The 27,097-nt window shown below is 39.0% G+C and overlaps 1 protein-coding gene across 1 annotated transcript; it reads right to left on the reverse strand.

Annotated features, from left to right (window-relative positions):
- Window positions 1–253: 253 nt before the first annotated feature.
- On the reverse strand, window positions 254–27,097 carry LOC138016555 (uncharacterized). Its single transcript, XM_068863724.1, has 4 exons — window positions 26,375–27,097; window positions 9,916–9,961; window positions 8,180–8,353; window positions 254–4,699 (listed from the first exon to the last, which is right to left on the reverse strand). The coding sequence occupies exons 1-4, from the start codon at window positions 26,483–26,485 to the stop codon at window positions 4,542–4,544; spliced, it is 489 nt and encodes a 162-aa protein (XP_068719825.1). The 5' UTR covers window positions 26,486–27,097; the 3' UTR covers window positions 254–4,541.

Raw genomic sequence — 27,097 nt, forward strand, 5'->3', positions numbered from 1 at the left:
ATCGGCCGCTGTTGTCAATTTCGGCCCTCAGCCCGCGAGTACAGTTTTGAAACCATTGAGTTGTGAACAATTTAATTTAATTTTCAAAGGAAATTTGTCTGCAAAGTACATAATTAAACGATCAATGCAACTTATAATTCACGGCTGTATCTTGCAAAATAAAAATTCTACAAGTGAAACAACTTTCATGTGCTAGAGAGTTTGATTCCCCATTACAAGTTTCACACTGAAAAGTTTGAAAACGCTTTGGCAATTTTGTAAATGGCACTGATTTTATTCAACTTAAATATTGCACATTCGTGTTAAAATTACGGCCGTTCAAAGATTACAGCAATACTTTCCATATTATTGCAAAACACGTTGACATTTACATTGTTGTTCGAGATGCAAAGTGTGCAATTTCTATTTTTATTGCATTATTGTTAACTAAATAAGTTGAGTTGCAGTACTTTGGCATATAAAAAATTACAACTACTTTTGGGTATTTTGGAACTCTGATACAAATCTGCAAACTATGTATTATATGGACTGTCTCGTTGGCACTTAGAGATAGCTACTACTGGTAATAATATATAACAACATAAATTATTTGCTTCACTGCTAACTTCTCCTACCCCATACCAGTAGTAAAAAAAAAACATATGAATATATTATGGTCTGAATAAAATAGGCTGGTAGTTTTTGTTCTGGATATTCACATAGACCATATTTCATTAATATAGCGAATTTGCATCATTTCTTTAGTCATGAGAGAACCCAGCATGGCCATGTGAACAATGGTGATTTAATGGGGGAGCAGGATGAGTTTGGGTATTATTTTTGCAGGCAAGGATGTGGTAAAACCTACAAGACCAAGCAAGGCAGAAACAGGTGACTAATTATGACCATGGTAGTAATGGCAGCCAGTTGTTTAAAATAATAAAATATAAATTAAATGAGTAAAATGACTTTTTGGGTGTTCTTTAAGTTGCTCAAAAAATGTTGTTTAAAACTCAGCATTTTTTGAGAAAGTTAAAAAAAACACCCAAAAATTCTCTTCCGTGTTAACTTGTTTCTTAAATAATGAAGAGATGCAAACAATGACATCAGAGAAGATTCTTCTATTTATGATTAAATATTGATGGTTGCCTATTTCAGACATGAACGTGACAAAACATGAAGCTTCTGAAATCCGTGAGCCTGATCCACCAAATGATTTGCAAGTCAACACACTTGGAGAGAGTAAAGCCAAAGAAGACCACAAGTGGAACTACCAATGTGCAAGACTTAAGTACGGTTTTCTCATTGAACATCTGCAGGACCACACTGTGAAAGGGGGAGATGCAGGGAAATTCCTGGATTTTCTGAAGGTTGCACTTCTCCTTCTTTACTGTCACTATCGCGTAAAATATGCATATGTTGTGTTACTATTTCTGGAGAAGATTTATGCAATTTTACCAAAGGACATAGCGCTGGAGGTTCTATTAAACAGGTTCTTCAACAGCTTGGGAAAGGCAGGGGAAGGCATTCCTTTAGACTTGCGGATGGAACATCTAAATAAACGGTTAAAGCTTGCAATAAAGCAGTTAGGTCCAAACCTCAATGAAAAGAGTGCCTAAGGGATTGCCCAGTCTCTTGAAGCCATTCTCATCCGAATGTTGACAGAGACTGCAATATGAACCTAGATCTGATTACCATAGCTCCAAATGCCTTGATAAAACAGCATGACCATGACAAAAGATCTCTATGACGAAAATGTTTTTGAAGTTCAGGCAGGGATGGCTTATCCTTCTTTTGAGAAATTCAACTTGAACTTAACTTACCGCAGAAGTTCGACTAACGTGAGTTGTATCACTGGAGGTCTGTCTAAAGCATGGGAAACAATGTATTATAGAAATTAACTATTTCAATGGTCTCTGCATCACATGGACGGAGATAGATGCATTTGCAATCTTTATTTAATACTGGATAGCAATATGATGTCATTTTACAGTAATCTAATTTGCATGTTTCACCGGGTTTTCAAGCTTTTTGACCGGTTAACCCATTGACGGCCAGTATGCCTTAAAGTGCCACACAAAGGAGACTAATGTTGCGCAAGCGCCTTATGACCCTGAAAATCCCTTGAAATTCAGTCATATTCATTCGAAACCCACGAAAATGCGAAATGGCGGTTGTAGTGCTGGCATCGTTAATATTCATCGCCTGTTTCCAAAAGGACGGCACACAATGAATGCAAAGCTGATGAGTCATTTGAAAGACTTGGATATTGCCTTATCTTTATGACCGACACTGGTTCAATACGGGAAACACGGCGAACGATCGCAAATGAAACGAAGATGGCGAGTCAAAAGTGTGGCGATGAACAGCAGAACTTACAAACGAGTAGGGGATAGTTTTGCCTTCCTGGCGTTATTTTTCCTTATTTAAGAGAGTTCAACTCAGAATGGAGTGCTTTTTAACAATACAGTAAGTCGGGTTTGAATTGAAATGCGAGTTTACATAAAAAATATGGGTAAACTGGCGTTTGAAGCGAGGACAACGATAAATCAGCCAACAAGATGGAGTCGCCAAACAAATGAGGTTTATCCCCAGTGTAAAAACCACACAACTGATGTCACAAGTGTGACCGGCAAGGTCTTTGCGAGAGTGCTACTACCAAGACTTCAAAAACGTGCAGACCGCATCTACCCAGAATCACAATGTGGTTTTCGCAGTGGACGTTCAACAACGGACATGATATCCTCAGTGCGACAAATCCAAGAGAAATGCAGAGAACAAATTAAAGAAGAACTCTCCACGTAGCCTTTGTGGACCACACAAAAGCTTTCGACATGGTGAGCAGAGAGGGCCTATTCGCTATCCTTCAGAAACTGGGATGTCCACCAACATTGCTTAGCCTTGTGAAATCGCTCCACGGTGACATGAAAGCCCCGGTCTCCTTTAAAGGCGCCATGTCGAAAAGTTTCCCTGTAAACAGTGGTGTCAAACAAGGGTTCTACACTCGTTTCACACTGTGCCAGTGGCCTACAACGCCTCCTCAACAAATTTAGTGCAGCCTGCGCTGAGTTCGCACTGGTAATTAGCACAAAGAAGACATGGTGATGCACCAAGGTAATCCATCACCAATCATAGTTAACGGTCAAGAACTAGAAAGTGTAGAGAACTTTGCGTATCTAGGCTCCACTATCAACAGAGGGTTGACCATTGAACAGGAGTTGCTGACTCGCACAGGAAGAGCAGTCTCCACTTTCAACAGTCTACGTGAACGAGCCTGGCAAAACAAATACCTGACTATTCGCACAAAGTGCCGCATCTATGAATACTGCACCTTGAGCACTCTGCTTTACGGAGCCGAAACCTGGATGCCTCCCATCTCCGTTGCCTACGGCGCATCATGGGGATAAACTGGTGGGATAGAATCACAAATGAAGAGGTATTATCGCGTGCTGGTAGCCGCTCACTGTTCCAGACTCTGAATATTCGAAGGATGCGCTGGCTGGGGCATTTGCGTAGGATGCCCGACGGTAGCCTTCCCAAAGACATTCTCTACAGTAAGTTGTACACGGGATCGAGACCCAGAGGTCGCCCTATGCTGCGCTTCAAAGACGTGGCAAAACCTGACTTGGTGGCCCTGGACATAGATACTGAAAGATGGGAAGAACTTGCTGAGGACAGGACAGGCTGGAGGAATGCACTCCGAAAAGGAGGCGAAGCACTGGAGGCTCGATGGCTCGAAAAGCTGGCCATACAAAAACTAGCCCTGTGACACTAACACTGTTTGCCATATATATCGATGTCACACGTGTTACAAGTTCCAATCTGACCTCACATTGCCATATCTTAAATCTAACTACCCAATACATAGATTGTTAGGTGGGGTGATCACTAGATCAATAGATCACTATATCGATGGATCGATGGAGCCGTAGATTGATGGATCAGTAGATCAGTGGAATCGCTTGATCACTGGATCGGTAGATCGATGGATCGGTAGATAAATGGATCGGTAGATCGCTGGATCAGTACATCGATTTGTCAGTAGATCGCTGGATCCCCGAACGGTACGGGTAGATCGCTGGATCAGTAGCTCGATGGATCAGTAGATCCATGATTGATCAATAAACCAATTTGCTAATCACATCCCTAAATAATCAACTATCCCTCTGGGAAACCTACCCTGCTTGGCAGAGATTTCCTTGTTTTCCTTCTCTAGCGAGAAGGAAAGGAACCCTCGGCGAGGATCTCCTCGATGTCGTCCAGACCTTTGGACGAATAATTTAACTCTTCACCGGTTTAAAGCCAGTTATAACCAGTTTAAATTTTAACGCCTGCCCAATGGGGGAAGAGCTGAAGTGACGTTGCATTAACGTCACGACGCGCATGCATGACGGAACATCGAGGAGATCAGTGCAGAAGCCCTGCAGGGGAAGACTAACGAAACCTCTGCCAGCAAGAGTAAGTGAAGCCATTCGTATGATTCGTTCGATACAAGGATTAAAACCCATCCGATTCCTGACATTTTCAGATACTCATATTGTCTTCTGTTGAACTGTTTGCTGTTAAACATCCTTAGCCTCCACTGCATTCTTACAAGAATGAAGACCACAATACTTCACAGCTAAATTTACTCGTTTCACCAAGGGATGCTGTAATGCTCGTGCTAGGCATTGATAAGTAGCATCAGATGCAAACGTTTCTTTCCATGTTCTTAGAACACCTGAAAAAAAAGAAATCTATTTAATCACAATTTTATCCAAAAGTGACTTCATCATAGAAACCGGCAGATTAAGAATCCCTCTTCGAACAGAAAAGGAAGCAAACATGCATTAAATTGCGTTCCTTCATTCCATTCAACGAAAACCTCTTTCTTCCCGTTGTTGTTCTTACATCCGATTATCGTGTAACCAAACTCTTAATTGACGTCACGCAACTTCGCTCAAGAGGCAAGCCTCAAAATTTTTCTTCATGATGTACCTTAAAACTATTCGTACTATCCAACAATAACACATTCGATCCATTTACGTGAAAACAAAAGATAGAAAAAAACGAGGAGTAACTATTGAACCCATCCTGTTATTAATTACTGTAACGTTACGACTGTAATACGATCGTCGAGATTACAATTTTAGTTTAGCGCTCTTGTTTTACATCTGAGGGCAATACCTTATTACATGAAATTTTCGCGACACTTAAATTTCGCGATTTTGCGAAATTCTTGTACTATGAATCTTTTTAACTTCGCAGTCTTTAGTAAGACGCTATTTCAAGGTATTTAACTGATCCTTAAAGCAAATAGAACAACTTCATTTAAAATAACATCAAAATTTACAACAGGAGATGCAGTGACGGGTCTATATGAGAACAGTAACAAGTTCTAACAATCTTAAACAATTTTACACTTGTTCGTTAATTTTAGTCAATTGACCATGATCTCCATAGTCGTTTGGGTAAATTTTGGGATGGAAGCGGAGTCGTGAATCATGAATCATAGTTTTAAATCTTTTAAGAATCACGAAACTCGGGAATCATGACTGACAACGACACAGGAAAGCTGAACAAAATACATGCATGAATTAATTACTTCCGATCCAGGAAATGTACAAAATCGCTTTTGAAAATCATGATCATTGAGGTAAAAGGTGATTTCGCCTCGATCCTCGATTGTAAATGTCTTGGTATGAAGACGTTGCAATTGCGTCAGAATAGATAGAAACATGATTCTGTGAACTTTTTTAATGTAATAAACTCGGTCTTTCTTCATTATCAGCTATTATTGATGTATTGCTATTCACTTAATTTTCAGGTCATGTTATGATCGCGACACTTCGCGCCCAAAATGTTCCCACGTACAGACTTTTTGTAAACTTGCCACGCAGATAGGTAATGATGTACTTGTGACAAAAAGGCAAAAAAACAAAAAACCAAAAAGAAAAGGACGTCACCGTGCTCGTTTTCGAGATAAGGTGCATTTTTAGAAGCTTGCGTTATTTTAAGACGATCTTAGCTTACAGCTGTCAGCAATAGAACAAAGCTACATTAGTGAAATTTAGATCAGGTAAACGTACTCAATTCAACGTAACTATTACAACAAAATAAACTTTTGCAGCTGATGTCTTTTTCTGAGGTGAAAACTCAAAAGGCTCTGTACTTTTGTATTTTATTTTTTTGTGACGTCACGTGCAACTCAAGAATTGGCTATTCGCACTGTCACGACATTGCGTGACATTTCCGAGAAGACCTGGGTCTACAGCTATCCTATGATGCCGCACGCTTTCACGTTCCATTCTTGTGGAAAATGTTTGCGCCTTTGGCATGGTGTTTACCTTGGTCAACACTCATTGCCATCCCTCAAACTGACATTTCCCTTTCTATTCAAATTACACGACGTACAAGCATTTCAATGTGCAGAGAACATTCAGATTAGGTCGAGGCAAAGAGTTAAACCCGGATCGATGGGTTCTCCTTGCATATTCCAATATCCACTAGACTAACGAGACAAGCTCCTGGAAAATCGAAGGTTTTAGAGTATTGACATAGTAGTACCCAGCAAAACAAGTAAAAGCTAACGTCTTCAAAGTGGTTTTTAGACCTAAATACTGTAGATCAGCGCGGCTTTGCTTAGAAACGCTATTTCTTGATGAACTAAAGCTCTAATTCTGCCTGTTTTCATTCTTTTTACAGCGATAGGCTTCTCATATTAAGGTGGGATATTGCGTCGTGTAATTGTAAGGAAATGTCCAATGTCAGTTTGACGGATTGCCATTGGTGTTGGCCGTTTACCTTAGTGGTCTGCGATGCATGACGCGTGCGTGACTTGCGCGAAAAAATGCGCAGTAGCGAAATTTTCATGCAAAAAGGTACCATGAGCGAATATAGGAGTGTTGCTCATTTCATCCACTGTTTCCGAGTTCATGTCGGTCTCCTCTTCAAAACGAGTCTAACCGGGTTCGTGCTCGATTTTGTCTGTAAAATTCCAGGAGTATTCAAGGAGTTTTCAAGAACAAGAAATCGAGTTTTCAAGGTGTCTTTATAAGAAGATTTCTATGCCATACATAGTGTTTCAGTGTTTTCTTTGCTGAAAAAGCCTCCCTTGATATTCCTTACCACATCCTGCAAGTTGAGTGCACGCACAGACATCTTAATTTTAGGTTTTAATGTTTCCCTAATAGTCAATTTTGGGCTCCGTTTTTGAAATGTCTCTTTCCACTTAGCATGATGCAATCTCAACAATTTTCACCCAAGATAAAATTCAAGGAGTTTTCAAGCAGTTTTCCGTAAAATCCTTTTTTTCAAGGGCTTTTCAAGTGCCCTTGAAGTCCAAAATTAAATTCCAGGGTTTTCAAGGACTTCAAGGAGTTGCACGAACCCTGTCTAAGTATGAAGTTTTCGTGGTAGTAATTAGTTTTACTTTAAATATGTATGAAAACTAATTTTCATAAAAACTTCGCACTTGTAATAGATTCACTTTGAAAAGGAGGCAGACATAGCGAGAAATGCACCTTGCGAGCCTCCCACGAGCCTCCTATAGCTTAGTGGGAGAGCATCCGAAAAAGTAGTCGGAAGGCAAGTCGTAGGTTCGACTGATGCAAAGGAGCACTTGGATTTTTTCCGAGTATCCCCGAGTCACCACTGACGAGTCTCCTATAGCTCAGTAGCAGAGCATCCGAACTAGTAGTCGGAAGGCTGGTCGTAGGTTCGACTCCTACAAAGAAGCATGGACACTCGTCGTTTTTGTGTGATGCATTTTCTTTGACGTCCTTTCCTAAACGACTTGAAATCAACAAATTCAACGTTTCTTTGAAGGAGACAGACACACGACAATGATTTTCATCTTTCAGTTTGTCCCTTAACTTCATTGCCGTTTATTATAAATACATAAATAAATATAAATACCAACTTTATTCATTTAATACAATGAAAGGGAAGGATACCAGAGGTTATCCCTATCGAGGGTATCCGCCCGCAGCCGGATGTAACAGACTGAGAGTCAATTTTGATGAGGGAGGAAAACCGGAGTACCCGGAGAAAAACCCTCGAGTCAGGTTGAGATCGACTGAAACTCAGCCCACATACGACCCGAGGCCAGGGTTGAACTCGGGTCACAGAGGTGGGAGGCGCGGTTGATAACCGCTAAACCACCCTGACACCCTGGGTTCAGATCAATTACGATTTTAAGAATCCACACTATTATACTCACTGTAGCACTTTTCAAACAGTTTAGGTTCGTCTTCTCCAATTTGCTCCAATACCCCATCCGGGACATTCAGAGCTCTGCCAACCATCTTCCATGAGGAACCAAGTTCATTCGCAATGAGAAGAACATCATCGGATGAAGGGGTCCCAGTCTTGAATGAGAAATTTGGGTCCAAAGCTGAAGAGTAAAATAAATGAACAACAGGTTGGGCAGATGAGTTAGCGCATTGCTGAGAACATTCATCTTTGCGACATGTGTCCCGGTTGCAGGGGTCAGCGTCACATGTGGCTTGAATTTGTTCGTTCTGTGTTCTAATCCAAGATGTTTTTCACCGGGTATTCCCGTTTTTTTCATCATGACAAAAGAATTGTTCATCTGATTTCATCCACAGTCACTCCTATTGGTAGAACACTGAGCAAGTAACATCATCCATTCTTACAAGGGAATCTTTACATTTTGTTTCACTACATACGAGTTTGCTTACAGAATTGAAGGCATCTTGTTATCTACAACTTAACTTCAAAGGTTAAACGAACTTGTTAACCTTAGTTAAATCTCCACCGCGCACCGGTGGCTCAGTTGGTTGAGCGCCGGGCTGTCACGGGTCCGAACCCCGGCCGGATCAACACTCAGGACCTTAAAATAACTGAGGAGAAAGTACTGCCTTTGTAATTTCATTCGCAAATAGTTAAGACTTTCAAGTCTTCTGGGATAAGGACTATATACCGTAGGCCCCGTCTCACACATATCTTCTATGTTCATAAGTTCCCTTTGGGACGTTATATAACCTACACACTATTTGAGAAGAGTAGGGGATGAAATCCCCAGTGTTGTGGCAGTCCTGTTCTCTCCAGCAGAAGTGACCGGCTTGGTAGTGATGCCTCTAAAAAGGCTTATGGTGTATGAGGACACCAAAGCAGAAACAGTCATAAGTCAAAAAGGTTCTTTGCCGAGTGCTGGAAAATGTATCTCCAATTGTAGGCCTTTTAGCTTCTCGTGCTGAAAGTATCTCTCACGACTGAGCACGAGTGAGCGAAGCGAACGAGTTAGAGATACTTTCAGCACGAGAAGATAAAATTCGTATCCCCAAGCGGCCGTGTAATGTTCTGTTTATTATGCAGATATTGATGAAATGTCTAGATTTAAAACAACTTGTTTTATTCATTTTCGAAATGATGAAAAAGTGGTCACCAACCAGCATGTTGTGTAACATGAAACAAGATAAGAAAGTTATGAAAATTTGCGATAAAAATGTTAATGTAGTAGAGAAGAAATATATTGAACCACAAAAGTATCTTATAATGAAGACGAAGCTCGCGTTTTATTGGCTAATCGTGTTCTTTACCATGATGACACCTATATTCTCACATGTGAAAGATAAAAATGATATGTTCACTGCGCGCGGTGAAGATATGATTTTTTAGTAAAAGGAGAAATCTTGGTATTTCATCAGTCTCTATACAAAAAAGTTACTTATGCAATGCAATTTCAACATGCACCACTTTATTCTCGGCTGACTTGTGCTAAGGAGGCAAAAAATGTAAGCATATTCCCGTGTTCATCCATGCCTTTCACCGTAACAACGCTTATAAATTCGGCGAACAAAGATCACTTTCGGGATCACTTGGCATTTTGGAATGCAAGTTTACCTCGCTTCGGCAAATACAGGAAACTTCTCGCTACCTTACAATATAATGGCCAAAGACACAAAAAATATATTGGACTTATGCTTGGCGTACCTACATGTACTGCCTCCGAAGACATGCCCATTTCCTGTTCCTCGGTCTGTAATAAAAAGGACATCCCTATCTTAAAGACTCGAAAATGGAGCCAGATTTATTGCCAGTACATTAAATGCTCTCGCTTCATAGAGCGAGTTTCAATCGAGTGTCATAAAACCAAAACCAAAGTAATTACTTTGGCCAATCAAAAAGGACGGAGACAATCCGGGAAACCAATCAAAATTCGAAGTAATTACACGTAGCAAACACAAAGCGCGGGAAGATGTGCACGCGTGAGCCACGATTAGTTTTGGTTTCACTTCTGATTGGTTGAAAAAGTGGCGCGAGAACTTTGAACCAATCACTGAGTAATGCAAAACCAAAGCAATTCGCTAATTACTTTTGACACTCAATTGAAAACCGCTCTACTTGTCCAGGAAGACTAATGTTAAAGCCGGTATCCTGTCCCATATATCAAAAGTGTTGCAACACAAATTGCAGTCGTTATGCTCAGAAAATTCATCATTTATCGTTATTTGTCCCCGACTCTCGTTTCCGCTCATTCTTGGGGGCAAACAGGATAAGACAGATAGAAAAAAGAACTGGAACATTGATATTAAAGCAGACCGCGTGACAAAAATCCTCCTAAAGCTGAGTTAACCAGATGTAAAGTCGACCTACTTGACCAGCTAAGAAAAGTGTTGCGATAACATCACTTTCAACTTTGAACGTACTTTTAACGAGCTTTTTAGCTCACAAGGACAGACAGAGGTTAGAGGGAGGCTAGGCGTGACATGGTATACGATACGATTGATCGATCGATCGATGGATTGATTGATTGATTGACTGACTGACTGACTGATTGACTGACTGACTGACTGACTGACTGACTGATTGACTGACTGACTGACTGACTGACTGACTGACCGATCAATCGATTGATTGGCTTAACGGGTCTCTAAGTTTCCAAATGACACTTACTTAGCCTTTGACCTTGAGAGATCGCATTTACCTGGGAATATTGGAGTTCAAACCACTTCTCCAGTCCCGGAATCGTAACCGTTTCTCCCGAAAAATTGTTCAGACAAATCAGTTCTTCCCAAGGAGGTACTCGCAGAAGATGAAGGCAATCGTCTTGGCCACAACTCTGAGACCCAGGTAAGGAACCTACGTGACCACTTTGCAGGCAATGAGTACATGCCGCACACAGCTCATACCGAAGATTACGTAGCCAGGAAAGGTCACGTGAGAGGCCATTTAACGTTTTCTCGATGAAAGTGCGAACTTCGATGGCCATTTTATTTGAAGAATTGCTCGCCGACGGTTTGCGTGAACACTGAATCCTCTTTAAAACGACTTTGATGAACATTTTTCTGCAAATCAGTTCAAAATGGGGATCATTTGCGTTCCGGGATCATTTGCGGTACAGTTTGGGGATCGTTTGCGGTTCTGAGATCATTTGCGGTCCTGGGATCATTTCAACCTCGTCCCCAGGGTCTCTGTTCATGAAGTCCCTGGGGACCAGGTTGGGATCATTTGCGGACCCGCACAGTTCTGCTTATTAATTTTTTGCCAAAGGGTTTCAAAATTATGAGGCGGAACTTCCCTCCATTATTACATACTCATTTTGTGAAGTCACAGAGCAGGTGATATCACGTGGTACTGACAAGCACTGTCACAAATGTCACAAATGGCATTCGTTTAACCCAGTCACATGAAAAACGTGATCAATCTATTGAACAATAAACTTTGTTTAATTCATTAAAAATAGGAGTTTCTAAATTCCCTGCGGGGGTCCTTTGTAGTGGCTCAGCCACGCCCTTAATACACAGTCAAGGGTAATCTTGCTCTTGAATATGGCACGCAGATATACTTCATCATATTAGTAGGTATGTGGAAACATTCAATCACCAGAGGAATGCTGGGCTTTGTCGCTAATTCCTTTATTAGTGCAACCCTAAATAAAGCATTACATTTTAATAATTCGCTATTGTAATGCACTAAGCGTGTTGAGGCAGCGACCTCGAAAATTGTCAGGTAGAAATCGAATTTTCTGCATTCGTAGCATAATCTTTGCATGGAAATCGCCAATATTCGACTGTCTGTCATCTTTGCATCATTGATGTTATTTCAGTCGGGAATTGATTGTTTGCACAGAAGTCCAGTCAAAATATCTTCAAGCTGCATTCTTCTTTCCGCAATGAAACTGAATTTATGATATGGGCTGAGAATATCTCAAGAGGTTATGAGCCAATTTCTAACTTTCTTAAGTTAAAGCAGGCATTCATTGAAGCATGAACACAACTCAGTACCAAATACTCCTCACGGGCGTCATCTAGCAGTCTACGCAAAAACATATCTCAAACACGGCCGGGCGCTAGATACCAATTCAGTGAAATGCAAGCACGTAAGGGGACCAAACATCGATGAACACTAATTCTCAGGACCTTGTTCGGCAATATTCGCCATGGAAATGAACATTTGACATTTCACCTCAATGCCGTGTTCTACCCAATTGGTATGATCAGTACTTAACTTGATAAAATAAGTTCTCATCATGAGTTAGACGTTAAGAACCCATTTCCAGATGCCAATTGGAATCATTTAGCTTCTGCTGCAACTGTTGTTTAATTGTACGGGCTCTGTACTAAAGTACGTCTACCAAATACCAGCTTATTGAATGTTGTCTTTTGCATCGTGCTTCGGTGATACCTGCTGGGAAGCCAAGTCACACTCAATTCATTACCATAGATACCCTTTACTCCGTGGTTGCAGTATTTTCAGTGTTTTTCTTTCCTAGTAAGAGAATCATCATAACCAATGAACTTGTGCTACCGGAAAATGTAGCGGAAGGCATTGTCAAAATTTGTTAGCCATGAAAAACTTGTAATCAAGGTTATAACACGCGCCGTTCAGAGCCTGAATAGGCTTGACAGCTGTATCCTATGGCCAACCAACAAGCTGGGAACAAACACTCAGCTCCACTAAAGGGTACCCCGTTTGGGACATTGGAAAGCATAAAGCAGGGCAAGGAAATCTCTCCATCAAAGTCTGCGGATCAATTGCTAATAACATCCCCTAGCCTCGCTAAATATTGGACAAAAGATTCCGGCGCTCGAAAAAAACACTGGATGTAACCTTCAATGTAAACCCTATTTAAAAAAGAACACGAACTGTACTTTTCTCGATTTTGAAAAGCCACAAGAGTTTCTCCATTTATTTTGTTTACCTCGTTCCTGTTACCCTGCTCTTCATAATTGTGATTCATCAGTGCAGGGCATGAAGAAATATTTCTGCCAAATATATCTGAACTGTGGATGTGAAATAATTCGATATTGAAATGGTCATGGCAGAGACTGAGGCATGTAACTTAAAAAGTTAAAAACGAAGCCTGACAAAAGGAAAGAAACCAGGTTTGAACGAAACTTAAACCCACGGCCGATGAATATCTCTTGGGCTCTATGCCGCTATTCAAATTGAGCTATTGCGAGCGAACGTAAATTAAAGATCTTTGACTAAACCAACCCTTTCTTGTGGGACCTCAGGACAAATATATATATATATATATTTATGGGTTAAATTTTCGTTTTCTTTCAACTGGAAATAAGAGAAAAAACATGGGTGAGGTGAACGGGTAAGCAATAATTCAATTAATTGTAAGCCATCCTTTCGGACTCCTAATGCATATTTATTTATATTTAGTTTAGAGCCTTCGAACGTTCAATTTAACTTTTCATTCTCTTAGGTGTACTGTCTCGTTCGCTGGTTGCAAAAGGAGCAACGCATGGTAGTAAAATATCGGTGCCAACTGCTCACTTCGAAGATTTTTTCCGACTTTAACATACTAAGTTACTTCTTGTTTCTTCTTGAGTACAACATCTTCCGATTTCGTCGTATCATGTCACCCGTAAGAGCAAAGTTGTCGAACTAAAAGTGATTTTCTGTCATCTATTGTATCACTGCATGGAAAATACAGTCGAAGGACTGATTTCGATTATATACAATGAAATGACAAATTCTCCGCTTAACAAGCCGGTAGCAAAGTTAAGACATTTAACTACGTGTCTGGGAATGGATTCAGACTTGAAGATCAAGGAACAGACAAATGGGTGTTATATATGTAGAAATTCGTTGGGGTTTTTGGAAACCTCCTCAGATGACTGATATATTTATAGATAGAATCACTCATATCTGTTCTCGTCCCTGAAGAAATCGTTACCTTGGAATGAGAATTCACATTAAGTCATGAAAAGAATTCAAGCCGTGCAGCGTTGACTTCACTTCCCAACACCATCTTTGTAAACAAACTCCATGAACACAACATAACTTTCAGAGTTCTTCTTTCCAAATCTCCTTCTCGCTTTACATTTCTTTTTCCCTATTGAGCGGTTTTAGATACCATCAATAAGTTATAGACGAATAAGGAAAAGCATTGCGTATAAAGTCACCATGAAACAAACATTCAAGACAGATTCTACGTGCAAATTACGCACAAAGATTCTTGTAAGACCTAACTCCACACAGCAAAGAATTCCGTTTGGCAAATATAAATTTATTTGCTATGCTTGAGAGAGATTTGTTTACTATGACATCAAGAAACAGTAATAGTTGATTCAAGTTTGCAACCCATCAACTTGTTTCCGGCTGTATGCTACGATTAGGGAGCTAGAAAGAGATCCAATCTTAAATCAGAAGCATCTTATTGAGCCCCAAGACGTTCCTTTGAAAATAATCATTTTATAACGTTTTCGAGGTTCCCAGGTAGCAACTTGACTTTAGCTTAATTAGCAGGGCGAATGATTTTCGTGCAATTGCAAAGTAATCTTACGTTCTTCGCCTTGGTATGACACGACTATGTATTTCTGAACAACAGCTCTACTAAGTTCAATTTTTAAGTTTCTTTTTCAGTAAACCGGATGATATCCCGGGTATTAAATGTCTACGTTTTATATCTGGGAATCTATTGTAACAATTTATAAATTTTGTGTGAATTTCAACCATGTTAGAGACTTATTCACCAACCTATACTGTTTGAACAAGTTGCATATCTTGATTAAAAATGGCTACCATTGATATCTTATCTGAAACTCAAATAAATTCCGTCTATCCAAAACCAAACAACTCAAAGCTGCGCATCTTAAAGCCAGATCAGCAACTCTTTTTAATAACAATAACAACATTTTCTCATAGTAAATAAGTCTGACAAATGCGTCGTCTTCTCTGTCTACGCGAGTAGCTGATCATTTGAATTGATGACTATGAATTATGAACAATTGAATAAGTCTATGAGATACAGTAAAATCCACCCCTTCATTAACAATTTGTTTGATACACTGAATGTTCAGTAGCTTGAAAATGTGTCATGGCAGTTAAATCCAAAGACAAACGAAGGAATATTTAATTAAGTGCCCTTTTAATAGTGTTAATTGCAAAGGACTTATAAGGATACAAGAAGCAAGCTTCCTTATAGATTGTTCTAATTGTGATAAAACCTTCGAGAGAAATCTCACCCAAAAGCATGACCATTTGCATTTGTCTTGTGGTCAATTGTTCTGGTGCTTATACAGTATAGAGAAACGGCTAAGGAATCATACACGAAGTGTCTTCAACCCGGAATTATTTCGAGAAGTCACCAATTTGCTATCATAATTGGTTACTTGTAAATCTCATTTAAAATATTTTTGATTCGTATCCACACACGAATCATGCTCTCCATGCTTGGTTCGATGTAAATATCCCAACAGCGAAGGGAAGTATGGTGTTAGGAAGCAAATAATCGATACGCAGAATAAACTACACCTCTTCTATGTTAACACTATGTTTGCAATTACATCTTCGCTACTTTTAATAAAATCACTACATCAAAGTGTGCGGATCAGTGGCTAACAATCCCTAGACTCGCTGCAATAGAAAATATTCGACAAAAGATTCCGGCGCTCGAAATAAGCTCTGGATGTAATTCTTACTTAAAGCTATATTTCCCTATGACCATCTTTTAAAAAACTCTGACGAGAGGTGAGATTCCCCTTTGAATCCTGTCGCGTTCTTAAGTTTCTCGAGATCGCATATTCTTCGTGCGCAAAATTGCAGCTTGGAAACTGGTGTGTGAAATAGATTATCATTGAAAAAGTGCTTCACAAATCGTCTAATAGGGACAATCCTCCGAAAACGTGATTGCCGACATTCCCATTGAAATTCGTTTTTGTTGTACCGGTGAGTGTGTTAACCCTCAATGTAAACCCAATAAAAAAGAACAACAACTGCACTTTTCTCTATTTTGAAAGCTTACAAGAGTTTTTCCGCTAATTTCTTTACCTCCTTCCTGTTACTCTCCTCTTCAGAATTGTGATTCATCAGTGCATGGCATGAAGAAATATTTCTGCCAAAAATCTGAACTGCGGATGCGAAATGTTACGTTATTAAGAGTCATTGCAGTGACCGAAGCATGTAAGTCTGACAAAACGAAGTCTCACAAAAGAAAACAACCAGGCCCCAGTTGTTCAAACGATTGATAGCGCCATTCACCGGATACACCACTATCCAGCGGATAAACACTAGCAAAGCCAACTGAGTTATCCACTCCCAGTGGATAGTGATTTATCCGGCGGATAGCGCTATCCATCGTTTGAACAACTGGGGCAAGGTTTGAACGAAACTTGAACCCACGGCTGATGTCTATATCTTGGGCTCTATGCTATTCTAATTTACCTATTGCGAGCGTAAGTTTCAATTAAGGATCGTTGACTAAACCAACCCTTTCTTGTTGGACCTCACGACAAATATATATATGTATATATTTGTAGCTTCGTTTTTATTTTTCTTTCAAGTGGAGATAAAAGACAAAACATGGGTGAGGTGAACGGGTAAGCAAGAATTCAATTAATTTTAAGCCATCCTTTCGGACTCCTAATGCATATTTACCATTTCATATTTTAGAGCCTTCAAACGTCCAATTCAACCGTTCATTCTCTTAAGTGTTCTGTCTCGTTGACTGCTTGCAAAAAGAGTAATGAACAACGCATGGTAGTAAAATATCGGTGGCAATTGCTCGCTTCGAAGATTTTTTTCCACTTTGACATATTAAGTTACTTCTTGTTTCTTCTTGAGTACAACATCTTTCGACTTCTTTGTATCCTGTCACCCGTTAGAACAAAGCTGTCGAACTAAAAGTGATTTTCTGTCATCTATTGTAAAAGGACATGGAAAATACAGTCGAAGGACGGGTTTTGATTATATACAATGAAATGACAAATTCTCCGCTTAACAAGCCAGTAGCAAAGTTAAGACATTTAACTACGTATCTGGGAATGGATTCAGACTTGAAGATCAAGGAACAGACAAATGGGTGTTATATATGTAGAAATTCGTTGGGATTTTTTTGGAAACCTCCTCAGATTACTGATATTTACAGATAGAATCACTCATATCTGTTGTCGTTCCTTAAGTAACAGTTACCGTTAACACACAACCTTGGAATATAGATGAGAATTCACAGTGAGTCATGAAAAGAAATTCAATTCAAGCCGTGCAGCGTTAACTTCATTTCCCAAAAACATCTTTGTGTCCAAACTCCATGCACACAACATAACTTTCAGAGTTCTTCTTTCCCAATCATTCTCCTTCTCCCTTTTCATTTCTTTTTATTTAATGAGCGTTCTTAGATACCTTCTCTAAGTTATAGACGAATACGAAAATGCATTGCGTACGAGGTCTCCGTGGAAATTACGCACAAAGATTCCTGTAAGACCTAACTCCACAGAGCAAAGAATTCCGTTTGGCAAATATAAATTTATTTGCTATGGTTGGGAGAGATTTGTTTACTATGACATCAACAAACAGTAATTGTTGATTCAAGTTTGCAACCCATCAACTGGTTTCCGGCTCTATGCGACGATTAGGGAGCTAGAAAGAGATCCAATTTTAAATCAGGAGCATTTTATTGGGCCACAAAACGTTCCTTTGAAAATAATCATTTTATAACGTTTTCGAGGCTGGCAGGAAGCAACTTGACTTAAGCTTAATTAGCTGGCAGAAGGATTTTCGTGTAACTGCTAAGTAATCTTACGTTCTTCGCCTTGGTATGATACGACAGTGTATTTTGTATTTCAAATTTCTGAACAACAGCTCTACTCAGTTCAATTTCTAAGTATCTTTTTCAATAAACCGGATGATATCCAGGGTATTAAATGTCCACGTTATACATCTGGGAATCAATTGTTACAATTTATAAATTTTGTGTGAAGTTGAACCATGTTAGAGACTTATTGACCGACCTATACTGTTTGAACTAGTTGCATATCTTGATAAAAAATGGCTACCATTGATATCTTATCTGAAAGTCAAATTAATTTCGTCTATCCAAAACCAAACAACTCAAAGCTGCGCATCTTAAAGCCAGATCAGCAACTCTCTTCCCAAAGCAATAAGAACATTTTCTGATAGTAAATAAGTCTGACAAAAACGTCATCTTCTCCGTCTGACAATGTTAGGGCGAGTAGCTGATCATTTAAATTGATGACTATGAATTATGAACAATTATTCGAATAAGTCTATGAGATACAGTAAAATCCACCACTTCATTAACAATTTGTTTGATACACTGAATGTTCAGTAGCTTGAAAATGTGTCATGGCAGTTAAATCCAAAGACAAACGAAGGAATATTTAATGAAGTGCCCTTTTAATAGTGTTAATTGCAAAGGACTTATACGGATACAAGAAGCAAGCTTCCTTATAGATTGTTCTAATTGTGATAAAACGTTCAAGAGAAATCCCGCTCAAAAGAATGTCCAGCAATAATTAGCTAAAAAAATTATGCATGTGCATTTCCATTTGTCTTGTGGTCAATTATTCTGGTGCTTATACAGTGTAGAGAATCGGCTAAGGAGTCATACACGAAGTGTCTTCAGCCCGGAATTATTTCGAGAAGTCACCAATTTGCTATCATAATTGGTTACTTGTAAATCTCATTTAAAATATTTTTGATTCGTATCCACACACTAATCATGCTTTCCATGCTTGGTTCGATGTAAATATCCCAACAGCGAAGGGAAGTATGGTGTTAGGAAGCAAATAATCGATACGCAGAATAAACTACACCCCTTCTATGTTAACATCATGTTTGCAATTAATCTTCGCTACTTTTAATAAAATCACTACATCAAAGTCTGCGGATCAGTGGCTAACAATCCCTAGACTCGCTACAAAGGAAAATATTCGACAAAAGATTCCGGCGCTCGAAATAAGCTCTGGATGTAATTCTTACTTAAAGCTTTATTTCCCTATGACCATCTTTTAAAAAACTCTGACGAGAAGTGAGATTCCCCTTTGAATCCTGTCGCGTTCTTAAGTTTCTCGAGATCGCATATTCTTCGTGCGCAAAATCGCAGCTTGGAAACTGGTGTGTGAAGTAGATTATCATTGAATAAGTGCTTCACAAATCGTCTAATAGGGACAATCCTCCGAAAACATGATTGCCGACATTCCATTATAATTCGTTTTTGTTGTACCGGTGAGTGTGTTAACCCTCAATGTAAACCCAATAAAAAAGAACAACAACTGCACTTTTCTCCATTTTGAAAGCTTACAAGAGTTTTTCCGCTAATATCTTTAGCTCCATCCTGTTACTCTCCTCTTCAGAACTGTGATTCATCAGTGCGTTGCATGAAGAAATATTTCTGCCAAAAATCTGAACTGCGGATGCGAAATGTTGCGACATTAAAAGTCATTGCAGTAAACGAAGCATGTACATGTAAGTCTGACAAAACGAAGTAAGTCTGACAAAAGAAAACAACTAAGGTTTGAACGAAACTTTCTTTTGAATATATTCATTTTGTAACTTTTTTGAGGTTCGCAGGTAGCAACTTGACTTATGCTTGATTAGCAGGGAGAAGGATTTTCGTGTAACTGCAAAGTAATCTTACGTTCTTTGCGTTGGTATGATACGACTGTCTATCTTGTATTTCGAATTTCTGAACAACAGCTCTAGTTCAATTTATAAGTATCTTTTTCAGTAAACCGGATGATATCCCAGGTATTAAATGTCCACGTTATATATCTGGGAATCTATTGTAACAATTTATAAATTTTGCGCGAAGTTGAACCATGTTAGAGACTTATTGACCAACCTATACTGTTTAAACTAGTTGCATATCTTGATTACAAATGGCTACCATTGGTATCTTATCTAAAACTCAAATTAATTTCTTCTATCCAAAACCAAACATCTCAAAGCTTCGCATCTTAAAACCAGATCAGCAAGGCTCTCTTCCCAAAGCAATAAGAACATTTCCTTATAGTAAATCAGTCTGACAAATACGTCGTCTTCTCCGTCTGACAATGTTTAGGGCGAGTAGCTGATCATTTGAATTGATTACTATGAATTATGAACAATTATTCGAATATGTCTATGAGATACAGTACAATCCATCCCTTCATCAACAATTTGTTGGATTCACTGAATGTCCAGTAGCTTGAAAATTGTGTTATGGAAGTTAAATCCAAAGGCAAAGGAAGAAATATTTAATTAAGTACCGCTTTAATAGTGTTCATAGTGTAAATGCTTTTCATGCTTGGTTCGATGTAAATACTCCAGTAGCGAAGGTAAGTATGATATCGATGTTAGAAAGCAAATAGTCGATACGGAGAATAAACTACACCTCTTCCATGTTATGTTTGCAATTACATCTTCGCTACTTTTAATAAAATCACTCCCTCAAAGTCTGCGGATCAATTGCTAACAATCCCTAGCTTCGCTACTACAAAAAAAAATTCAACAAAAGATTCCAACGCTCAAAGAAATCACTGGATGTAATTCTTACTTAAAGCCATATTTTCCTATGAACATCCTTTAAAGAACTCTGACGAGTACTGACATTCGCCTTTGACTCCTGTCGCATTCTCCCATTTCCCAAGATCGCATATTCTTCGTGAGCAAAATTGCAGCTGGGAAACTGGTGTGTAAAATAGGGTATCATTGAGTTAGTGCTTCGCAAATCGACTAATAAGGACAATCCTTGGATAACATTGTCGACATTTCCATTGAAATTCGTTTTTGTTGTACCCATGAGTGTGTTAACCTTCAATGTAAACCCTATTAAAAAAAAGAACAAGAATTGCACTTTTCTCCATTTTGAAAGCTTACAAGAGTTGCCCCGTTAATTTCTTTACCTCTTTCCTGTTACTCTGCGCTTCAGAATTGTGATTCATCAATGCATGGCATAAAGAGATATTTCTGCCAAAAATCTGAACTGCGGCTGCGAAATGTTACGATAATAAAATAGTAATAATAATAATAACAATAATAATAATAATAATAATAATAATAATGGCTTTATTCAGCATTTCCACAAGGTGGCTCTTCATCTGCTAAAATATGTCATCTAAAATAAAAATAAATAAATATATCTATTTACAGTGCATAACAGAAACGGTTAAGTTAAAATCAAGACAGTTCCTTACACATCCAGGTAAAATATTAAAGCTTTTAGCAGCTTGGTCTTGATAAATATATGACACTAATGGGATTTCAAGCTGCATAGCTGCACTGGACCTCAGAGTTCGATTGTGCATAAATTGCTTCAGTCGCAGGTAACCTGGCCATTCACGAGAATAAATCGCCTTGTGAACTAGCTTTAACAGCTGCCATTCGATATGTTCTTTGACTGGTAGCCAACTTAGCTTTATAATATCCTCACTTTCAACAAATTTACCAACAACAAAGCTCGCGCATGCTGATTGAATTCTTTGTAGGCGTTTAACAAGGTAATGTGGTAAATTATGATAAACAACACAATTGTAGTACAACTTGGAAAGTACTAGGGCCTGAACTAACTGCTTGCGAATATGAAATGGAAGAAAGTTCCTCAGTTTCTTTAAGATTCCAAGAGTGTGATAGCAAGAAGCTGAAGTTTGCTTGACATTTTCTTCCCATTTTAGGTTGTGATCAATGTGGGTCCCTAAAAGTTTTGCCGAAGACACACGTTCTAAGGATATACTTCCAACTCTTAAGTCAATGTCAATGTTATTAAGTTCATGATAGGATGAGAGTTTAGTGGAAGATAATAACATGTACTTTGTTTTGCTGGGATTTAAAGCCAGATTTGCTTCATTAGCCCAACAGTGCAGTTTATCCACATTACGTTGCACTGAAATAATACAAGATGTTAGTTCAGCAGGCTTAGATGCTTGATATATGGTTGTGTCATCAGCATATTGATGGCAAGCACAATCGAGTTTCCCTTGGAGATCAGCAATATATATGTTGAAAATGAGAGGACCCATGATCGAACCTTCTGGGACTCCAAAGCTAATACTGACAGATTTTGAAATCCGGTCATCGATTTGAACAAACTGCTCTCTTCCACACAAGTAGTTGACTGTCCATTTAAGGTATGACTTTGAAAATCCGAGAACATTCATTTTCTCAAGCACAGACTTATACTTGACAGTGTCAAAAGCTTTCGAGAAGTCAGCTAAAACGAGCAGGGTGCATTCGCTCCGGTTCATTGCTTTCAATATGTCATCACGTATGTTTAATAGAACAGATATTGTAGAGTGGCCTTTCCTAAATCCAGAAATATTGTCCTCAAGGAGATGGTGATTTTCCAAAAACTCAACAACTTGGTTGTGAACAAGCCTCTCGTAGATTTTAGACAAAACGGACAATATAGAAATTGGTCGAAAATCATTGTTATCTTGAGGACTATCCACCTTTGGGATTGGAGTCATACGAGCTTGTTTCCATTTATCTGGAAAGTCACACAATGTGATAAATGAGTTAATTATGTGAGTTAAAGGGCTCGCAATATATTCAGCAATAGGCTTTAAAAATTTTGTTGGAATTAGGTCAGGACCTGTGGATGTGTCTAATCGTAGGTGCTTTAGCTCACGTAGGACCTCATGGAATGTAACAAGCCTTAAGGTAAAGCTGTCATTTCCTGTCAGAGACTCTTCGGGTTGTAGTGCATCCAAGAAGGCTATCAGGTCTTCTTTAGTATCAGATGTTTGGACACCAGTAGTCCTCGTGGCTGTACTTGCAAAGTGTTCATTTAGAGCATCTACATTGCACCTCAAGGGTGTAGGATTTGGGTGCAGAATACGGTAGATAACCTGCCACACCTCTTTAGGCTTTTTGGATGAAAGAGCTTTATTGATGAAATTTTGGCGAGCTTCACGTATTTTCTTCTTCAGGAGGTTTCGCACATCACGAAACTTTTGCCAGATGTCTTGTGCTTTAGTCGCGTGTGCTTCGAACCGAAGCTTGTCCCTCAGTAGCTGGGTCTGCCGTCTTTCATCTTTTTGTAACCATGGAGCCGGAGGACGAGTTAGTCTAATACGCTTTAGCGGCGCATGTCGTTCTATACACTGCAATATAAGGCCACTTAAAACGTCAAGTTTTTCATTGGGATCCTCCAGAGCATAAACAACACTCAATGGGAGGTTAGCACAGTCTTCCACGTAAGACTCCTCATTGAACTGACGCTCATTACGAATGTATTTAAACCTTGGAGCAAAGCGCGTAACACGTATATCTATGCAAGCGTAAGGAGCATCATGATCACTGATGGTTGAGCAAGGCAGGACATTGATGAATTTTACACGTTGCGAACAATTGGAAATGATATGGTCGATGAGTGTTTCACTTTGACGTGTCGTTCTAGTAGGTTTGTCCACATGTTGCGTTAAGTTAAAAATATACAAGAGATCAAGGAACTGTCTAGCCATAGGTGTGGATTTTAACAGATCAATGTTAAAGTCTAACCCTAATTGCAGTGACAAAAAAAGAATTCAAGCCGTGCATGGTTGACTTCATTTCTCAACACCATCTTTGTAACCAAATTCCAAGCACACAACATAACTTTCAAAGTTCTTCTTTCCCAATCTCCTTCTCGCTTTTCGTTTCTTTTTCTCTATTGAGCGTTCTTGGAGACCTTCTGTAAGTTACAGACGAATAACAAAATGCATTGCGTATAAAGTCACCATGAAACAATCAGTTAAGACAGATTCTCCGTGCAAATTACGCACAAAGATCCGTGTAAGACCTAACTCCATACAGCAAAGAATTCCGTTTGGCAGATATAAATGGTTGGGAGAGATTCGTTTACTATGACATCAAGAAACAGTAACTGTTGATTCACGTTTGCAACCCATCAAATGGTTTCCGGTTCTATGCGACGATTAGTGAGCTAGATGAGATCCAATTTTAAATCAGGAGCAGTTTATTGGGCCCCAAGACGTTGCTTTGAAAATATTCATTTTATAACGTTTTCGAGGTTCGCAGGTAGCAACTTGACTTAAGCTTAATTAGCTGGGAGAAGGATTTTCGTGTAACTGCAAAGTAATCTTACGTTCCTCGCCTTGGTATGACCCGATTGTGTATCTTGTACTTCAAATTTCTGAGCAACGGCTCTACTCATTTCAATTTTTAAGTTTCTTTTTCAGTAAACCGGATGATATCCAGGGTATTAAATGTCCACGTTATATATCTGGGAATCTATTGTAACAATTTATAAATTTTGTATGAAGTTGAACCATGTTAGAGACTTATTGACCGACCTATACTGTTTGAACTTGTTGCATATCTTGATAAAAAATGGATACCATTAATATATTATCTGAAACTCAAATTAATTTCTTCTATCCAAAACCAAACAACTCAAAGTTGCGCATCTTAAGGGCCAGACCAGCAACTTTCTTCCCAAAGCAATAAGAACATTTTCTGATAGTAAATAATTCTGACAAATGCGTCGTGTTCTCCGTCTCACAACGTTAGGGCGAGTAGCTGATCATTTGAATTGATGACTATAAATTATGAGCAATTGAATAAGTCTATGAGATACAGTAAAATCCATCCCTTCATCAACAATTTGTTGGATTCACGGAATGTTCAGTAGCTTGAAAATTGTGTTATGGCAGTTAAATCCAAAGACAAACAAGGAATATTTAATCAAGTACTCCTTTAATAGTGTTAATTGCAAAGGACTTATAAGGCTACAAGAAGGAAGCTTCCTTGTAGATTTTTCAACTGAGATTCGCCTTTGAATCCTGTCGCGTTCTTTCGTTTCTCAAGATGCCATGTTCTTCGCGCACAAAATGGCGGCTTGGAAACTGGTGTGTGAAATAATGTATCAAAATCGTCTAATAAGAACAATCCTTGGATAACATTGCCGACATCCCCATTGAAATTCGTTTTTGGTTGTACCGGTTAACCTTCAATGTAAACCCTATTAAAAAAGAACAAGAAGTGCAATTTTCTCTATTTTGAAAGCTTACAGCTCCAGGAGTTTGTGCGTTAATTCCTTTACCTTTACTAGTATAGCTTGTTTTAATTGTGATAAAACCTTCGAGATAATTTCACCCAAAAGCATGTCCAGCAATAATTAGGTACAAAAATAATGTATGTCCATTTGCATTTGTCTTGTGGTCAATTATTCTAGTGCTTATACCGCGTAGAGAATCGGCAGCGGATTCGTATCCACACACTAATCAAATTAAGTCAATTGATAAATTCTGCTCCCACCGGACAAGAATGCGAGGAATTATCATGCAAGCGTTCGTTCAAACTGTTGCACTTTCTTTGCAAACTGACAGGTCTCGCCGGCCAGTTCTGACAAAAGGAAAGCGCTCTTAGTCTTCCGATTTTTCTGCGAAAACAAAATGTCTGTCACAGCTAGACACAATTTTGAACAAGAGCCGAACGACCTTATATTTAACCTTTCCCTGAAGCACCAAACCGTAATAAAAAATTGATTTCCTCTAGATTGCTAATTTCGTTAACTAGATTGTATTTCTGTGGTTTAAACATTGCTGCAATGCCAGATAACGGTTTAGTTTACTGTTCCTTGAAATCGCAAAGAAAAATGACACTAAATTGCAACCCAAGAAAAATGTACTAAGATGGTGCGCCACACATTGAAAGGGATATTTTTCAGGAAGGCAAAACGAACGTTCTCATCTATGCTAATCAGTGTTCGGTGATAATAAATGTACACATACACTGATTAAAATAACTGAAAGCTAACCATTTACTGATTAAAATCGGTGCTTCGACCGATAAAGTAAAAGCTAAGCATTCATAAACTGGTGTTTAGACCTCATTACGGAAGATCTTCACCACCACAACTCAAAGACGACTATTTGAACACGGGTTATAATAACTGAAAGCCGACCATTGGTCTTTCGGTGTTCGGCAGATACCTCTTTCCGTGCAACAAAACATGTTTTTTCTCAGTTTGTGTGACGGAAAGGTCAACGTTTGAAATTCTGAATGAACTTAGGTCTCGACAGAAACCTATTAGCTCTTAGTCTCTTACTCTAACAAATCATATCGCGATAGGAACTCTACCTTTTTCCAATGATTTACTTTTCAAATTTAGCCTAACCTCTATCCTAGACATCAATATCCATACACACATACATATATATGCACAGTCGTGAGAACCAAATCAAAAAGCAAAACTAGAAGAGGCAATACTTACATAACTGGTGGATGCTTGCAACAAACCAAAATGCACCTGGTGCCTTCGTATAAATAAGACTTCTAAAGAACAGGGACCCAAAATTGCAAGGTCTTCGACATAATTCCACATAGTGGATTGTCAATACTGTGTTGTCGCATCCTATTCGGCAAAATCTTCAATCTTTTGTCAATTATACCAAGTTTGCACAGTGGACAATGCACCATGAGCGGATCGATATTCACGTAGATACACATGCCATATGAACGATTGTCGTCCAAGGTCTCAACAATCAAAAATCACGCCATCATATTCCGCTACCTCCAGTTAAGAAATTTTAATTTCATAACATACGTGATAGCGCAAAGTCACAGGAATCTGGGATGTTTCCATTTTTTCCCAATTATTGTGTTCGACAAAATAGAGAACGCAATGATCTCGTGGTTGTCCTGGGAGTGGCTGAATACAAGCGAAGGCGGATAGTCGGAAAGGCAAACTAATGGATGACCTCATGTTTTTGTTGTGCAAAGGATTCTGCCTCGTGTGTTGTTTTGCTGTGCCAGTTTCCTCTTCGGTAACCGCGGTTGTGGGCGCACTACGTCTTTAAATCGGGATTAAGGCATGCTAAATCACGCTTTAGCTAAAGTTCGTGTGCGACCACAAAACAAGTCTATTTCGAGACCTCGGTCGAGGGCGATGTAATTGAGACCAAACGTGGCAGACCTCAAAGAGCTAAAATTGAAA

The sequence above is a fragment of the Montipora capricornis genome, chromosome 9, assembly GCF_036669925.1.
Source record: "Montipora capricornis isolate CH-2021 chromosome 9, ASM3666992v2, whole genome shotgun sequence".
In the NCBI taxonomy this organism is placed as follows: Eukaryota; Metazoa; Cnidaria; class Anthozoa; order Scleractinia; family Acroporidae; genus Montipora; species Montipora capricornis.